General features: G+C 40.2%; 1 protein-coding gene across 14 annotated transcripts in view; it reads left to right on the top strand.

The window, feature by feature from the left end:
* Window positions 1-18,223, top strand: part of LOC123952764 (aminopeptidase O (putative)) — a 337,543-nt gene that overhangs the window by 24,409 nt on the left and 294,911 nt on the right. For all 14 annotated transcript variants that reach the window (XR_006820710.1, XR_006820712.1, XR_006820711.1 and 11 more), the window contains exon 2: window positions 10,518-11,454. Coding sequence is in view for 3 of the 14 variants with exons in the window: in XM_046022214.1 (XP_045878170.1) it covers window positions 10,658-11,454 (797 nt within the window). In the remaining 11 variants the exon portion in view is untranslated. The remainder of the gene's footprint in view (window positions 1-10,517; window positions 11,455-18,223) is intronic.

Here is an 18,223-nt window from a genome sequence, read left to right as displayed (position 1 = left end):
TACATAATCATGGCATATTTTTGAAATCATAGAAGTAAATTGGCACAATGCTGCTAAGAACAGTTTTTCCACTAGTGCCACCCCCCCCTTTTTTCCCCGTTTTAGGATCCAGTCTACAATACCGCATTACATTTTATCATACCCCTAAGTCTCCCTCAATCTGTAACAGTTTTTCAGATTTTACTTGCTTTTCATTGACTTGACATTTTTGAAGAGTACTGGCCAAATACTTTTTAGAATGTCCTTCAGTGTGGGTTGTCAGATGTTTTCTAAACCTTAGACTGAGGTTATGGATTTGGGGAAGAATACTACAGAAGTAAGGTGTCTTTCTCATTGATGGAATCATATCAGGGGATAATGATACCAACATGGTTTATCCCTGGTAATAGTAACCTTGATAATGTGGTTAAGTTTATGTCTGCCAAATTTCACTACTCTAAACTTAGTATTTTTCCTTTCCCATCCTCTATTCTTTGGAAGCAAGTTACTAAGTACAGCTCATACTCAAAGGGAAGGAAATTAAGCCCTACCCGCCTTTTGGAAGAGGTCATATCTACTTATTATTTGGAATTCTTGAAGGAAGGTGTACCCTCCCTGTCCATTTATCAATCATTTGTTTTTATCAGAATAGAGTTATAGGTTTTATTTCATTCTTTAGGTTCTAATCCAATGCCATCATTATTTGCTAGCTCAGATTGTTCATCTTTGGCCATTAGAAGCTCCTACAATTAGTTCTTATGTCTTTTTTAGATGCCCAGTCCCCACACCTCACCTGTTTTTGTTTTTGTTTTTGTTTTTTAACTTTCTTCTTTTTGGGGCCTATCTGATGCTCTGGGCTCATCTTGCATTTTCCCTGCCACACTTCTAGAATCAGCCCTTTCTCCAAGGAGGCCTCGTTCCTTTCATTGGAAAATGGTATTTGGGAACCATTATCTGGGTGCTGGTTGTTCTCACTCTCATTATTTTTCAACATATTTTTTGCTGCAACATTCTTGCTCATCTGAGCTTCTTGGATTTAAGTTGCATAGGTACCTGCAACTTTGTTCATTGATTTCACACTTTTTCTCTCTGTTCTTCAGATTGTGTAATTGCTATATAAATATTTTTTTTAAAGATTTTATTTATTTATTTGACAGAGAGAGAGAGAGATCACAAGTAGACAGAGAGGCAGGCAGAGAGAGAGAGGAGGAAGCAGCCTCCCTGCGGAGCAGAGAGCCCGATGCGGGGCTCGATCCCAGGACCCTGAGATCATGACCTGAGCCGAAGGCAGTGGCTTAATCCACTGAGCCACCCAGGCGCCCCGCTATATAAATATTTTTAAGATCACTTACTCTTTCTTCTGTGATGTCTAGTTTGCTAGTAACGTCAGTGAATTTTTAATTTCAAATATAGTATTTTTCAATTCTTAGAATTTCCCTTATTTCTTTTCCAGCAATTTCTGTTTCTCTGCTGAGTTTCCTTACTTCATTCATTATAGCATTTATGTCCTTAATTATAATACTAATATAATACTATATTAAATTCCTTGTTTACTAATTCTAATATTTGGGTCCACTCAAGTCAGTTTCCATTGATTGCTTTTTCTTTGAGTATGGATCATATTTTCTTATTTCTTTTTATATCTAATAATTTTTTACTTTATTGTAGACATTGTTATTGTTACTTTAATAGAACCTGGATTTATGTTCCTGTGAAGAGTATTAATGTCGTTCATTAGCAGACATTTAACTCCAGTGAACTCACTCTCATGTGCCTTCAGATTTTTGTTGTTGTCTAGAGTTTATAAGTGCTGCCAGTAGGAGAATTGGTCTGATATAAGTTACTTTGCTATTACCAGAGTGGTATTCTCCTTCATTTAAGAGGAAGAATAGTATTAATTAAGTGACCAAACAAAAAATGTAAAATGAAAACTATTGTACTGTGAAGAAGTACTCAGTGCTATGAGATCTAATGATAGGGAAATTGACTTAATCAATGAGGTCAGGAAAGATTTCCTCGAGGACATGGTCAGGGGAGAGAGAGTTAATAAAGAGAATAGAAGAGGATTCCACATATTTGTTGAATGAATGGGTAATATGGTCCAGCTTTCTCTGAATCGTGGCTTCTTTCTTTGCCAGTATTCTTATCCTCTCCATCTTTTTTTTTTTTTTTTTTAAGGTTTTATTTATTTAGGGTGGCTCAGTTGGCCAAGCAACTGCCTTCGGCTTGGATCATGATTCTGGAGTCCCGGGATCAAGCCCCACATCGGGCTCCCTGCTCGGCGAGAAGTCTGCTTCTTCTTCTGACCTCTTCCCTCTCATGATCTCTCTCTCTTTCAGATAAATAAAATAAATTTTAAAAGAAAAAAGATTGTATTTATTTATTAGAGAGAGAGATCACAAGCTGGGGAGGGGTAAAGGGATATCACAAGTAGCAGAGAAGCAGGCAGAGAGAGAGGAAGGGAAGCAGGCTCCCTGCCAAGCAGGGAGCCCAATGCGGGACTCGATCCCAGGACCCCAGGATCATGATCTGAGCGGAAGGCAGATGCTTAACTGACTGAGCCACCCCGGTGCCCCCTCTCGGTCTTTAATCATCTCTCTAGGCTTTTGTGATGATGAAAGGGAGTGTATCTATGGTGCCTATATAGCGATACAGCAAAGTGTGTCCTGTGTGAACACTGTTTAAGCCAGGGGACTTGTGATTGTGGACCATTTAATTGGTAAAGCAGAGTTCGTGGGTTTTTGGTCAGTATGATTAACTGAATTATAAGGAAATCCCCTTTCCCACTTCAAGTATTTAGAAATGCTGGATAAAGTACACCAACATACACACATCTATGAACACATACACACATTTCACAACAAGGAGGAGTTATCCTACTTGACCAAAATGGAGGTCAATCCTGACCAAAGTCAGGATGATGAACAGGAGCCTAACCTGAGAGGTTTTGACAGAGGAATGAGAACAGGCTAAATAGCTGGGGGTCTGGGGGGTGGGAAGTATTGGGGAAGTGGTCAGGGCCCTGATATCTATTTAAGGAAGAGGTACCTGGCTATAGACTTAGCATATGTGGAGACTGAAACTGAGTTATCTGTGTAAAGCTAGAGGCCATGAAGGGGCGACTGGAGAAAGATCATCCGTCACACTGTTTCAGTAGAGAGGCAAGGAGATTTGCTATGTCCTCAGAGTTACACATAGAAAGAATTCCTCAGGCTGAAGGAGCACACTGAATCTTTTTTTTTTTTTTTAAGATTTTATTCATTTATTTGACAGAGAGAGATCACAAGTAGGCAGAGAGGCAGGCAGAGAGAGAGAGAAGCAGGCTCCCTGCTGAGCAGAGAGCCTGATGCGGGACTCGATCCCAGGACCCTGAGATCATGACCTGAGCCAAAGGCAGCGGCTTAGCCCGCTGAGCCACCCAGGCACCCGAGCACGCTGAATCTTGAGCAAGCCAAATAAAAATAAATCCACATTTAGATACATTGAGTGAAACAACAGACCATCAAAGATAATGAAAAAATATAAACGCTATTGGGGAAAAAAAAACATACTTATCAAGAAATGCAGATTGATACCAAACTTCTTATCAGAAAAAAGAGATGTGAGAATATAGTCATGGATTCAAGGTGCTAAATGAAAATAACTATCAACCTAAAAATCTGCTTAAGTAAAAAGGAAATTATGTTTTCCCTAAATGACCATAACAGTATCTGCCATCTCACAGGCCACTCTCCAGTGCAACCTAGTGACTCCCCCATTAAGACATGAAGTTGAGTTCCCTGTCCTTGAATCTGGACTAGCTAGCTGTACAACTCTTTTGAAACCAATAGAATGTAGTTGACTTTTGAGGCTAGGTCAGAAGTTCTTTGGGACACTTGCTTTGGGATCCACCAGTTGCCATATAAAGTGTCCAACTATTCTTAGGCCTCCATGTTAGAGAGGCTTTGTGTAGCTACTCTGTCATCAGAACCCCCAGATAAGCCCATCTTCTAGCTGAGTACCACTGAGTGCCATAGTCATATTCATTACGATGGCACAGCTGAGTGTTACCCAAATTCCTGACCCACAGAATATAATCAAATGGTTGCTGTTTGAAGCCTCAAAGTTGTGGGTTAATATGTCAGGTAGCAGTAGTTAACTCGAACAGAATCAAACCCTGATAGAAGGAATGGACTGGATGAATCAGTCATGAGAAAGGAAGCTGGTAAATAAACATAGATAAGTATTGACTTTGTTTTTTCTAAGTTGGGTGAGATTTGTTAAAAACAATGTGATACTGAGACATTGGCAACAATAATCTGGATGCTGATGAGGGGAAAAGGAGACACTGATGATAAAACTTTCTAGGGTCTTTGTATTATTCAGAAGACTACTAGAGATTGACCTGAAGTAGGCATGTTAAAGAAAATAGATTGTATAACTGATGAAACAGTAGAGGGAAAAAACAACTTGGAAAAAATGGAACAAAAAGCAGAAAAAGTAAAAGCTAAGTAGCAAAGAAAACATATAGATTGAAAACAAAATAATTGGCTGAGAGATCAGTGCTGTTACAACAGTAATCATGATAAATGTAAATAAATTTACTTCAGTTACTAAAAATGATAATTATAATTTTTAAATGCAGTCAAATGTTGCTTTAAAAATATATCCAAGGCAAAACAACCCAGAGCAGTTAATACTAAAAACAAAGGGATAGAAAAGATATCAGGAACAAAACAAACCAAAAGAAAGCAGGTGTGAACAATACCAATCTCAGGCCAAATGGAATTTCTAGGTGTTTCATCCAGCTAACACTTGCCCATGTGCATCAGGAGACATATATAAGGATGTTCATTGCAGCATGGTTTGTAATAATGAAAAAAATTAAAAGAATTTAAATATTAGCAGGGAAATGCTTAGACAAATTATAGTAGAATATTCGTATAGGGACACTAAGCAGCAGTTAAAAGAAACGAACTAGATTTGTGTGCATCTGTATTGCTGTATTTCAAAACCATTACTTGAAAGAAGTAAGTTACAGAATAATATGGCAGTGTGACACTTCTAAATACAAAATAATACATTTGTACTTCTAAGATTCCTTCTACTTCTGAAATTATTTTATCAGATTTCACAGTAATAAGCTGTGTTCCTATGATTATACGGATTTGAATGTCTGAGGAACTATGCCCAGAAAATGTACTTTTCAGTAAGCGAACTAGCTGTCATTGAGAGCAATCACTGTCTCCTACAGAATGAACACACTTGGAATAGCAGAAAGCTATCTTTCTCTGGACAAGTAGTCTGTAAAATTAAATATTTTGTAACTATTCATAGTGTGCTCAGTACTATATAGTAAGCTTATGTGCAGAATTTCTCCTTTTCCCTTGAGCTGCTTATAGGAAAAGAAATGTGGCTTAGAGGGACAGGTGAAGACATGAGAAGAAAGAATGAGAGCTATTTGGAGGAAGATGTTGGTTAAGCTTGATTTTCTGCTAGACCTATGCAAGCCAGAACCCCTATTCTATGGATAACTAGAAATTATAAAGGCCCTCAGATGTCAATTCCATGGATAATTACTGAGAACCTGCTATGTATAGGGCATTCTGCTCACTGTGGTCATGCACACAAAGATGAATCAGGAATCCCTTGTAGCTTACAGACCACTGGAAGGTACAGGTAGCTGCAAAATGAAGCAGATTAAGTTGAGGGTCATGAGAATGATACACATGGCTTTGTAGCTTGAAAGGAGAATGAAATTGTTCTCTTTAGAGGGATCTGGAATGGCTCTCCAGAGGCTGTTTTACACATTTGTAGATGTGTGCATTTCTGTTTGGGTGATTGAAAGTGGCAGGGCAGTTTCTTCACCATGCCATAACTCTGTTTAGTATTTGATCCTCCCTTCCTCCCCCTCCTCCTGCTTTTCTCAAGAAGAATACTGCTGTATGTTAATTCTTTTGAAGCCTTTAATGGTATTGCTGAGACAATCATTTAAGCATTTAAAATACATACCACGTAGTACACTTATTTTAGAGGCAGCAGTGGTTAGCCACTGGAAACTAACCATTGGCTTTGATAAAGGGGGGGGGATTTTATATGTTATGGCTTATGACAGAGAATGGAAAAATGCTTCAGCGAGACAGGCTAGCATTTTAAATTGGAGTACAATAATAGCAAAAAGTGCTGAAGTCAACAGACTGCTCAGAAATATGGTTACTGTTTGCTGAGAAAGGCCTTACCAAGATGGCCACATACAAGCATTTGGAACCACAGTTAGTTCAGTTCTTCCCTAAACGTGGGATTGTGACCCTGATTGATGTCAGTGACAGTTGTATACCTTCAGAGAAAGGAGATTCAGGTCATCTAAGAATACAAGGGAAGGAGGAAATGGGTGTAATAAGCAGTGAGTTGTAACAGACTTACACATATATAACTTAGGTTGGAAGCCATGTGAGGTGACCGTGATCCGCATCTTCTGGGGCTGGCCTAAAAATTCTCCTTTTCCCCCCAAAGCTATTAGAATATGAATTGAGTCTAGTCCACACACCTTGAAGACAGTAGACAAGGTAGAATGAGAATATAGAAGACAGTCTTATGAGGTGGCATTTGATGATTTGATGTATGACTTGGACAATATGAGGAAATGGCCCCAAGAGCTGGAGGATGAGAATTCTTTTTTTTTTTTTTTAAGATTTTATTTATTTGACAGAGAGAGAGAGACAGGGAGAGAGGGAATACAAGCAGGGGGAGTGGGAGAGGGAGAAGCAGGCTCCCTGCTCAGCAGGGCTCAATCCCAAGACCCTGGGATCAGAACCTTAGCCAAAGGCAGATGCTTAACTGACTGAGCCACCCAAGAGCCCCTGGAGGATGCGGAAGGAACCCGCAAGGAGAAAAGCATCAGAAATGATGCCAAAACAATGAACACTGTTATGCTGTAAATAAACAAAAAATAAATAAATAAATAAATAAATAAATAAATAAATAAATAAAATGTAGCCACATCTAGAGCTGTGAACTGCTTAGATCTAGTCACCTTTATCCTCATTTTGCATTTTCTATAGAAATGCCACCGGTGTTTGCTTAACATATAAGAAAGCAATGTAAATAATTTATGAAAGGCAAAAATGATTATTTTAAATAATGCGAGAATAAAAGCTTATTTCATCTGAAAAAAAAAAAAAAAAGAAATGAGTGACCTTGCCAAACTGGTTTACCTCTCTGGTCCTCTTTGTCATCATTGGTAAAAGCAGAGAGTTGGACTAAGTGAGCCCTAAGGAATTTGTGAGCTCCAAAATGCAAAGAAATAATGACTTAGTTAACATGGGCAACAGGGTTAAATGTTTTTGTTTGTTTGTTTTCTCCTGGTTTAATTGAGATATAATTGACATGTAACCTTGTATTAGTTTAAGGTATATAACATAATGCTTTGTTAGATAGATGGATGTACTGGAATGTTTGTTTTGGAAGATGGTAGCCCTGGGGGGTGTTTGAAACATTAGGAACAGGATGGAAACATTGAGAGGAAGTAAATGTTGGCAAGACAGACATTTTCTGTCAGATGCAACAAGATTCTAAATTAGTGGGAGAAGATAGTGTTGGGGGGAACAGCTCTTTCTTCTTTCTGATGTTTCCTGGCTGGTGAGGGGAGCTTAATTACTGTAACATTGCTGATCACTTTATTTCTTTTGCCCTAAGGAAGGTGGAGTGGGAAGAAGAAATTGAGCATATTCTGCTCCTTTCAGCTCTTCCCTTTTGCTTTTGGGCAGCAATCCTGAGCTTAGAGGGCTTTTCTCCTTACTTCTCCAGGCCCTAATTCTTGGCCGGGAATGGTACCTTCTCCTCTGGGAGCTTTGACCTGATCCAGCGTTTCTTGTGATCCTGTGGGTAAATCTGTTGAATTTGGGGATTCAATTTTCATGTACCTTTGGCTACCACGCTGAATCATACTGTCCAATTTAGCCTCCGTCAGTAATGATGGTGATATTTTGGTATCTTTCTGCCACATCCTCGTCTTAGTTTTTGGTTACATTCAGAATTTGAATGGGCAAGAAGAGGGCCATTCGTTTGGCCCTTTCAGACCTCAAAAGCTAGGATTCAAGGGGAAAGGAATTAGCTTTGTTGAGAAGGGATATTATTTCCTTTGAATCTGATGGGAGAAAGCAGTAGTTGTGAAGAACTACAGATACTTGAGCCGTGATGGAGTTTCAGAGATTCGAAATCATCTCAGTAAAGTAGGAGGCCAAATAATCAACGGAGAATGAGTCAGCAGGCATGGAACTGGAAAGTTAAGAGAAGAAAAGAGTGTGGGGGGTGTATTTAAGAATCCACTGAAGAGAAGAAAACTGTTGCCAGTTAGGGCGACATGGTGATGTTAACAGGCTTGGATACGGCTGGGGCTCGAAGGCCGCCTCATTATCTGCCACCAGTCACAAAAGGGGTGAAAACTGGTCTGTAGAATATGTTTTAGTCTTAAGTTGTATTAATTTTTACAAACAAGTGAAAAGATCTATTAGGGTTAGATAATGAACAGTTATATTGTTACAGAAGCTAAACAGTTCTTCAGGCATGGTTTACACAGCCACTAAGTTAACCCTTGTCTCAGTGGATTCAGATTTTCTTCTTGTCTGTGTGTGTGTACGTGTGTGTATATACTGAGGTTTAAAAAAATACTGAGTAAGGTGTTTTTAACCTTACTTTCAACAAAGACTGCATATTAGCAGTGCCTAACATCAACAGGATGATGTTTTAACATCTGTTGTTTTTCATTACGTAGATATACCCAATGGCTTTGTTGAAGGTTACTGTTCCTTACATGACAAGTTCAATTGCTTTCATGTAGAAAAGAAAATACTCTGCCTTCTTCCCTTTGCCCATTGATTCTTCTAGAACCAAGGGGAGTGCCAGCTTCTTTATAAAGTAATCTCAAGGCATTCTTTGCATCCCTGATTTCTCTCAATTCCCATTACTTTAAAAATCAGATTGTGTATTCCCACATGCAGTTTGGTGGAGGGTGGGAGAATAGGGAGTAAGGAAGGATTGCGGGAGGTGATTGCACTTGAACTGGGTGTGGAGAATAGAATTTGGCAGGTGGTTATGGGTGCATGCCAAGTATGGCAAATAGCTTAGTCCAAAGAGTGTGGAGGCCTGGGGTCAGATTGTCTTTAGGGAGCAGAGTGTTGAGCAGGCCCTTTGGCTAGAGGACAAGGATGCAAAACGTGTTTGGTCTCTACAGCGGGGAAAGTAGCATGAAACAGGATTGGACAAGGCTGCAGGAAGCCAGATCCCCCCCCCCCCCCCATTAGGGTAGGTAAGATTTTTCTGAGGAAATTGGCTATGGAGGTGTAGAAAGTAAAAATTCAGTAGGTTTGATTTCTAGAATTAGATTCTAAAAGGAAGAGAAATAAGAGTCTAGCAGATGGACAGATAAAATCTGAGGGGAGGGGAGGAGGAGTTAAACAGAATGAAAAGGGAGGGTTGAGTTCTACTTGAAAAGCAGGTGATACTGTTTTGTAGTTGATACAAGAATACCTCCTGTTATTTAGAAATACAAAAATTATTTTAAATATATCTACTCTCTCAGAGTTGTTATTCCACCCCCCCCTTTTAATTTTTGGTAAAAGAATAAAAAATAAAGAACAGCATATGCTGAAAGAAATCAGGTATACAACAGGGACTGAAATAATTTCAAATAATTTTTCTTTTAGGCGGATTGCTATTATAAAATAAGAATACATTTTGATTCAGAACTTTTATGAAGAACTTGGGCATTTTATTACAACATCTGTTTCTACATTTTAATTTCTCCTTTTCCTTTTATAGATATTTGCATACTTTTTTTTTTCCAAATGAGAAGACCTTTTTGTTTGCCACAAGAAGGCTATTATCCAGAATGTTAATGGGTTTTCAACTATTAAGATGTAATGATATACCTTGAGTATTTAACTATAAATTTGAAAAATCTCCATGAACAATCTCAAAGGAATACTTAGAATGCACTCCTGGTAAATTGGCTCATTTTCCTGTAATTTACTGGAAGTGCTGATATGAGAGCAGTCCTAATGTGAAAAGTACATTAATCCCTGGAGTTACATTTTATGTATTAAATTATTACTCTCAAAGAATAAAACGTATGAGGCCATTTAGCCTTCATTCACATTTGTTACTTAGAATCACAGTAGAGAAACAGTCACTTATCTCTGATGCACAAAATTAGAAATGATGCATTTAATATCTTTTAAAACAAGAGGCACAGTGATGCTCAGTTATGCCTTTGCATAACAATTGCTCTTTTCCCAAACAAGGGCTGTTCTAGTTAAGAGCAGGATTCTTCGGGCTTTGTGGAGGCCCCTTTCATTCCATTGGTAATTGAAATATTTTTAGAAACCCATAATGCAGCTTTCTCTGATGTCAGTCAGAAAGATTAGTCTGCCTTCTAGCCCTGAGCTTCTACCACATTGGGGGATTATTGAAGGAGGTAGTCAGTTTGCTGAAGCAGTGGTTGTAGAACACTTAGGGTCTTGTTTAGAATTTTGCCTAATTGTGTTTTTCTTCTTTGCCAGGGGACTGAAAGTTGTGGAACCACAATTTGTGACATCAGGTGTTTTTTTGGGTAAGCAGCCATTTATGATTCTGGAAGATTAAGGCAGATAGGAAGCCCTTTCTGAGACTGTAACAAAGCTCTCGAACAACAGCCGACACCATGGACCTAAAGCTGGACCCTTCCCGGGATGACCTGCCTCTTATGGCCAACACCAGCCACATACTGGTGAAGCACTATGTACTGGATTTAGATGTGGATTTTGAAAGTCAAATCATTGAGGGCAGCATAGTGCTTTTCTTTGAGTCTGGGAACAGATTCGAGAAACAGAGTGGTTCCACCAAGGAAACCTGCCAGTCAGAGTCCAGCGAAGCCTGCAGATTTAGGACGCCTGAACCCTGCCATAGTCCTGGGACAGATACAAGGACCTTCTCACCTAAAACAGGATATAATGATTTTGCAATCTGTGGTAAAGGTGAAAAAGATACTTCTGGTAAAGATGGTAACCATGACAACCTGGAACAGGCTTCTGGGATTTCTAGCTCAAAGTACTGCTGTGACACAGGGAATCATGGGAATGAGGAGTTTTTGCTGGTGTTGGACTGCTGTGATTTATCTGTGCTAAAGATTGAGGAGGTGGATGTTGCTGCCGTGCCAGGTATTGAAAAATTTACAAGGTCTCCCAAGCTCACAGTTGTTTCTGAGGAGCTCAGGAATCAGATTGTACATGAACTTGTGACTCTGCCGGCAGATCGTTGGAGGGAGCAGTTAGACTATTATGCTGGCTGCAGCCAGGCTCCTGGCTGTGGGGAACTCCTGTTTGACACTGACACTTGGAGTTTACAGATCAGGAAGACAGGGGCTCAGACACCTACTGACTTTCCTCACGCCATAAGGATATGGTACAGCACCAAACCTCAGGGGCGATCAGTTACATGGACCTCAGACCAGAGCGGCAGGTAGGTTATCTGGGCGCTCCACGGCCCCCTGCCAGGTAATCGGCCACACTGGGAGGTGAGCCTTTGCAGGGATGCTCTTCCACAGGGGACAGTCTCAGCAAAGATGCTCCTCTTTCTTCTGTGGCATTACCCATCTAGCCTCAAATCTCTAGGCCCACAGTGAAGCCGGTGAATTCCCAGGCCTGCTCAACGCTTAATAGGATTATTTCCCTTAAGTCAGGATGAAAGGATTACTTTGTGAAGCCCCTGTATTTCTGAGTTAGGAGATTGAAATGCAAGCCTAATAGTGAAATCCCGAGCCTAGCTCTGGATTGGGATCTCTGCTGGAGACTTCAGTGCTGTAGATGAGAGTGATACGGGTCTCTGAGTAAATCCTTTCTCGAAGTTCCTTCGTATTCCTCCTGAGGGAATCAACTGCCACCAAGTTGGGTGGGTCTGAAGCCTGGCCAGGTCCTTCTTCCAGATAAACTCGGCTCTGCTTTGTGACTTTCTTACCGTACCTATCCCTTGGTAGCCATGCCTCCCTGGACTTTGTCAGTTGTCATATAGTGCGAATCTGGAAATTACTGGGACAGACTGGTTCTGAGGAACAAGGCACGTCCTGCTGAGGCTATGCACTTGCTCCTTTGGCCGCTGTTCTTCCTATTTGACATGAGGAGACTCCGTTTTTATTTTGTTTTTGTTTTTTTAAATTCTATTTAGTTACTTGAGAGAGCACAAGCGAGCACATGAACCTGGGGTTGGGGGCACAGAGGGAGAAGCAGACTCTCTGCAGAGCGGGGACCCTGATGCGGGACTTGATCCCAGGACCCTGGGATCATGCCCTGAGCTGAAGGCAGCTGCTTAACCAACTGAGCCACCCAGGCGCTCCTGGAGGCGCCAGGTTTTGAGTGTGGAGAGAATTGATGAGGCATTGATTGCCAGGGGAGGTGTTTAGGCAGCTGTTTGTGCTTTTCTTCTTGCCCTTCCTCCAACAGTTGTTCAGGGTTCTTAGAACTTGAGAATTTTAAAATCAGACTTCCTTGATTCGTCATTATTTTACCTGTTTCTTTGTGCTAATGTACTGCAGGTCGGTGCAGTAATTATTGTAGAGCTTGGCTAGAGGAATGTTGATCTCAATGACCTTGTTTTGAGTGACTCCCTTGACAGAGCAGTGGTCTTAGGAAATTGCTTGGATCCCTTCCTCAACTTACCTCCAAAAATCTTTTAGCTTTTTTTTTTTAAAGCATCACTTTGACTTTGAGCTCTAATTATCCTTTTCCTTCCCTCCAATCTTGCCTCTCTGCTCTGGTCTTCCACCCCACTGAGAATGAGTTCACTTCTTATTTCTGTTGGAGTCTGAGGCAGCCTTTGAGAAATTGCAGGGTTGGTGCAAACTTACACTAGTACGAAAGCATACTGATTTATATAGAGAATAACATTGGATATTCTTGTGAAAAGAGGAAGAGAAACAGGTGTTCTTATTGTATCTTTAAAATTTTTTTGAAATTATTAAGGGTAGGGTTTCAATCAGATCTAACAAAATATGGCTTCTGAATACTTAATTTAGGAAATCATAGTTTTTAACACTCCCAGGTATTTCATTTTTGAATTAGAATATTGGGGAAGAAGAATCTGTTGATGGTAGTTGGAAGAAATACTCATTAATGGCTTCAAACATGGCTTTCTTCTAAGTGCTCATTACACAGAAAGAGATTAGACTTGTGAATTACATTACATGTCAGGTGTTAAGGAGGAATGAGTTATGGATAAATACTGATTTTCATTAAGAAACCGAAGAGGTGCTTGGGCACATCTTGTTCCTGCAAAGGTTGACTTGGTAAAATTACTTGTGATGTCTCCTTTTCTGATAATTCAATAAAATGCATGATCACAGTAGGAGTTTAAACTGTATCCTTGGAAGTTTGTGATTATCTGTTAGTAAATAAATGGCATATATGCCGCCTTACAAGAATAATACTTTTTTTTAAAAGATTTTATTTATTTTTTTGACAGATCACAAGTAGGCAGAGAGACAGGAAGAGAGAGAGAAGGGAGGAAGCAGGCTCCCTGCTGAGCAGAGAGCCCGATGCGGGGCTCGATCCCAGGACCCTGGGATCATGACCAGAGCTGAAGGCAGAGGCTTTAACCCACTGAGCCGATCCCAGGACTCTGGGATCATGACCAGAGCTGAAGGCAGAGGCTTTAACCCACTGAGCCACCCAGGCGCCCCTAAATTTTGTTTTAAAAAAGAAATCCTTAAAAGATGTTTTCTCTCCCTTTTGCCTTTTTTGGGGGTAATTTTATTATACTCAGGATACTTTTCCATGAATGGCCACCGAATTTTTCTAAACTCTACCACATGCTTACAAATAAATCTAGGTTTATATTGGTAACTGTTTGGATATTTTAAGGACTTTTTTTTTTTTTTAAGATTTTATTTATTTATTTGAGAGAAACAGAGTGAGAGAGGTAACACAAATAGGGGAGTGGGAGTGGGAGAAGCAGGCTTCCCGCTGAGCAGGGAGCTTGATGCAGGGCTCCATCCCAGGACCCTGGGACCATGACCTGAGCTCAAGGCAGATGCTTAACGACTGAGCTACCCAGGCGCCCCAACTTTAAGGACTTTAAGATGCCAAAGGATCCCAGATTGCTGGACAGAAAAAAATTCCTTAGTGATAGAATCTGCATTTACTAAGACCAACATTTTATTCTTGAGTGACAGAATACCGTCAGCATACCTACATTCTTTTTTTTTTTTTTCAAGATTTTATTTATTTATTTGACAGACAGAGATCACAAGTAGGCAGAGAGGCAGACAGAGAGAGAGGAGGAAGCAGGCTCCCCGCTGAGCAGGGAGCCCGATGTGGGGCTCCATCCCAGGACTCTGGGATCATGACCTGAGCTGAAGGCAGAGGCTTTAACCTACTGAGCCACCCAGGTGCCCTGCATACCTACATTCTTAATACTGGATACAAAACATTTTATTCTCATTTTACAACTAGGAAAAGTGAATAAAGTTACTGAAAGTGCCTTGAAAAAAATCCATGTTTCAGTTGTAAAAGGGAGCCACATTTCTTATTTTTGATCTTCAGCATGTCCCTTATTGTATGCGGAGATTTCGGTACATTTAAAAAATATATTAGCTTTCAATAAATTTCTATTTTTAAGGAGTTATTAGATGCAAACTTAAGAAAATCTCTAAATTGGTACCTTCCCTTTCAGGTTCCATCAGTGGCTTCTCCCCTTTTGACCTTCACCTGACCCTGTCTTGAAAATAAAACTTAAATTATTTAGTTTGATAATAAATAAGAGATCAAAGGATCCCAGGATGGAAAGCAAATTGTGACAAAACAATTTAATTGTATTAAAAATGTATGAAACTGGGGCACCTGGGTGGCTCAGTGGTTTAAGCTTCTGCCTTCACTCAGGTCATGATCTCAGGGTCCTGGAATTGAGCTTCCTGCCCAGTGGGCTTCCTGCTCAGCGGGGAGTCTGCTTCCTCCCTTCTCTCCCTCTGCCTGCCTCTCTGCCTACTTGTGATCTCTGTCTGTCAAAAAAAAAAAAAAAAAAAAATCTAAAAAAAAATTATATGAAACAACCTCTTTGTAGGGGTTTGGGGTGCAAAGGTGCTAAGCTAAGTCACTTTTGGAAATGTGTGGAGTTTGTAAGACTGAAGGCAGAAGGAACTGTACCTAAATACTGTGCTGTAGTTGATAAAGTTATTTCCTATGGGAGTACAGGTTAACAATTCTAGTACCACTATACATGTATACTGGAACTGAGCCATTAAGTAAATCTGGGAGCCAGGTTTCTCACTGTTGAAGTGGGAGGTTACAGATGAGCAAGAGGAAGAGGCTAGAATGATCTCTGTGGTAACAGAATTGGAGACATCACTATAAACTCATGTTTAATGTTTAGTTTAAGATGGTTACAGGTGGTTGCATATAGAAATAATTATAAATAGGTGTTTCCCAAGGATTAGTATGCACATGTAGATTTCCTTGCTTGTCATTTGGGAAGGTCTAGAAGCACAGGGTCTGGGTCTTGATTTCTTTCTTTTTTTTTTTTTTTAAGATTTTATTTATTTATTTGACAGAGAGAGATCATAAGTAGGCAGTGAGGCAGGCAGAGAGAGAGGGAGAAGCAGGCTCCCCACTGAGCAGAGAGCCTGATGTGGGGCTTGATCCCAGGACCCTGGGATCATGACCTGAGCCGAATGCAGGGGCTTAACCCACTGAGCCACCCAGGTGCCCCTGGGTCTTGATTTCCAATACCATTCTCCAATAATGAAACCAGGGCTTCTTAGAGGAATGGCTAGGACTACGGGAAATACACAAGAGGAGCCTGGAGCATCTTGTAGTGCCAGAAAATAAGGAAGTACTCAAACAATAGCAATAGTAGCCGGCAACTGAGGGCATGTGCCCAAGGTCCAAGGAACCATTGGAAAGAATTCCTAGTGACCAAAGCTGAGCAACAATATAAAATGGTTTGGGATGATGACCTAAAGTGTAAAATAAATAGTCTTGAGTTCACATTGCTATAAATAAACACATGGAGAATAGACATATCTAAGGTACAGAAGTTGTCCAAGTTATTTAGATACTCCATCCTCAAGAAGGTGAAACATGACTCTGCTCCTTACTAAGAATGGGCTAAGAAATAAGAGTAACTTTACATCGTAGTAACCCGACAAACACGACCTTAGTGAGGAGATCAAGGTTAGCATCAAACTGAGGAGTCATGTTGATAGTGTGTACCCTTAGTATGATGTGATGAAATGACATCTTTGTGATTGTCCTCCCCCAAACACATAACTCCAGTCTAACCAAGAGAAAAACATCAATAAATCCCAACTGAGGGACATTCAACAAAATACTTGACCAGTACTCCTCAAAACTCTCAAGGTCAGGGCTCTCAGGTAGCTCAGTCAGTTAAGCATCTGCCCATCTCAGGTCGTGATCCCAGAGTCCTCGGATCGAGAACTGCATTAGGCTCCCTGCCCAGTGGGGAGTCTTTTCTCTCTGGCCCTCTCATAGCTCATGTCCTCTCTCACATAAATTAATAAAATCTTAAAAAAAAACAACAACTCTCAAGGGCGACATAAACAAAGTGTTAAGAAACGGTCTCAGTCAGGAGAAGCCTAAGGAGACATGATGATTAGAAGTAATGTCGTATCCTGGAACAGAAAAAGGACATTAGGGAGAATGAAAGAAATCTGAATAAAATATAGACTTTAATAATGTATCCATACTAGTTTATCAGTTGTGACAAATATACTGACAAAAGGTGTTAATAACAGTGGGTATGGAGTAAATGGGAAATCTGTGTATTATCTTTGCACATAAAAGTAAATCTAGGGGGGCGCCTGGGTGGCTCAGTGGGTTAAAGCCTCTGCCTTTGGCTCAGGTCATGATCCCGGGGTCCTGGGATCGAGCCCCACATCGGGCTCTCTTCTCCACAGGGAGCCTGCTTCCTCCTCTCTCTCTGCCTGCCTCTCTGCCTAGTTGTGATTTCTCTCTGTCAAATAAATAAAAATATTAAAAAAAAAAAAAGTAAATCTAGGGGTGCCTGGGTGGCTTGGTGGGTTGGGCCTCTGCCTTTGGCTTGGTTCTTGGTCTTCAGGTGGGATGGAACCCCGCATCTGGCTCCCTGCTCAGTGAGGAGCCTGCTTCCCCTTCTCTCTCTGCCTGCCTCTCTGCCTACTTGTGATCTCTCTCTCTCTGTCAAATAAATATATTAAATCTTAAAAAAAAAAAAAAGTATATCTAAGCCTAACCAAAAATAATGTTTATTAAAAAAAATAAACTTGAAATCTGGAAAACAGTCACCATCTTTCTACCTTGAAATCCCTTAAAAAAGTTAGGACTGCCTTGTCAGTAATTTCTTTCTCCCCATTATTATTCTCTTTTTTCCTCCCATTATTATTCTAGTTGTAAAGTGAAGTGTCTGATCTTAAAAGCTATCTTTTCCTACTGGGGCTTAGCCATTGTGGGATTATGGAAGTTCTTGAAATGTAAAGATCTTTCTTGCCTCTATCATGTAGTTACTGGATTACAGGTAACATTTAAAAAGGACCACCAAAACAGGGCACCTGGTGGCTCAGTGGATTAAGCTTCTGCCTTCACTCAGGTCATGATCTCAGGGTCCTGGAATTGAGGCAGCATTGGGCTCCCTGCTCAGCGGGGAGTCTGCACCACCCACCCCAACTTGTGATCTCTCCCCGCCAACTGTGTCAAATAAATAAATAAATAAAAATCTTTAAAAATTTGTAAAAAAGAAAAAAAAAGGTCCACAAAACCTTTTGTCCACAAAAACAGACACATATTTGATAGTCTGATACAACAGGCTTTTTGGAAAGCCTGTTTACTTTGTGTAGTGTGATTCTTTTTTCTGCCCTCTAAAAATATTTTGAGGAACTATTGGAGAACATGGACAGAGTCAAGAATGTGTTAAGGGATTGTTGCAAAGCTACGAAGGGAGGGGACTTAATATCTTTTTGGTTCTAGATCTTCAGTATGCTTAAGAAAAAACTTTTAGAAATGAAAATCTTTAATTCAAAATTTATGTACTTTTCTATTCCACTGAATAAAATGTTATTTAAAACCAAAAGCATTCTCACGTTCCCTTTTCCCTTAGGATCATTATAATAGTTGTGGAACTAGCCCAGTGGTCTAGGGAACCTGGGCTTTAGCTAATGACATCACTGAACATGAGCTGAATGGAGTGGAAATTCAGTTAAATATAGGAAACTTATTTTTGAAACTCCACTTACTTGGATCATCATTAA

This window comes from Meles meles, chromosome 11, assembly GCF_922984935.1.
Source record: "Meles meles chromosome 11, mMelMel3.1 paternal haplotype, whole genome shotgun sequence".
Lineage (NCBI taxonomy): Eukaryota > Metazoa > Chordata > Mammalia > Carnivora > Mustelidae > Meles > Meles meles.
The sequence above is the reverse complement of the archived record's forward strand: the minus strand, read 5'-3'. Positions and strand labels throughout refer to the sequence as shown.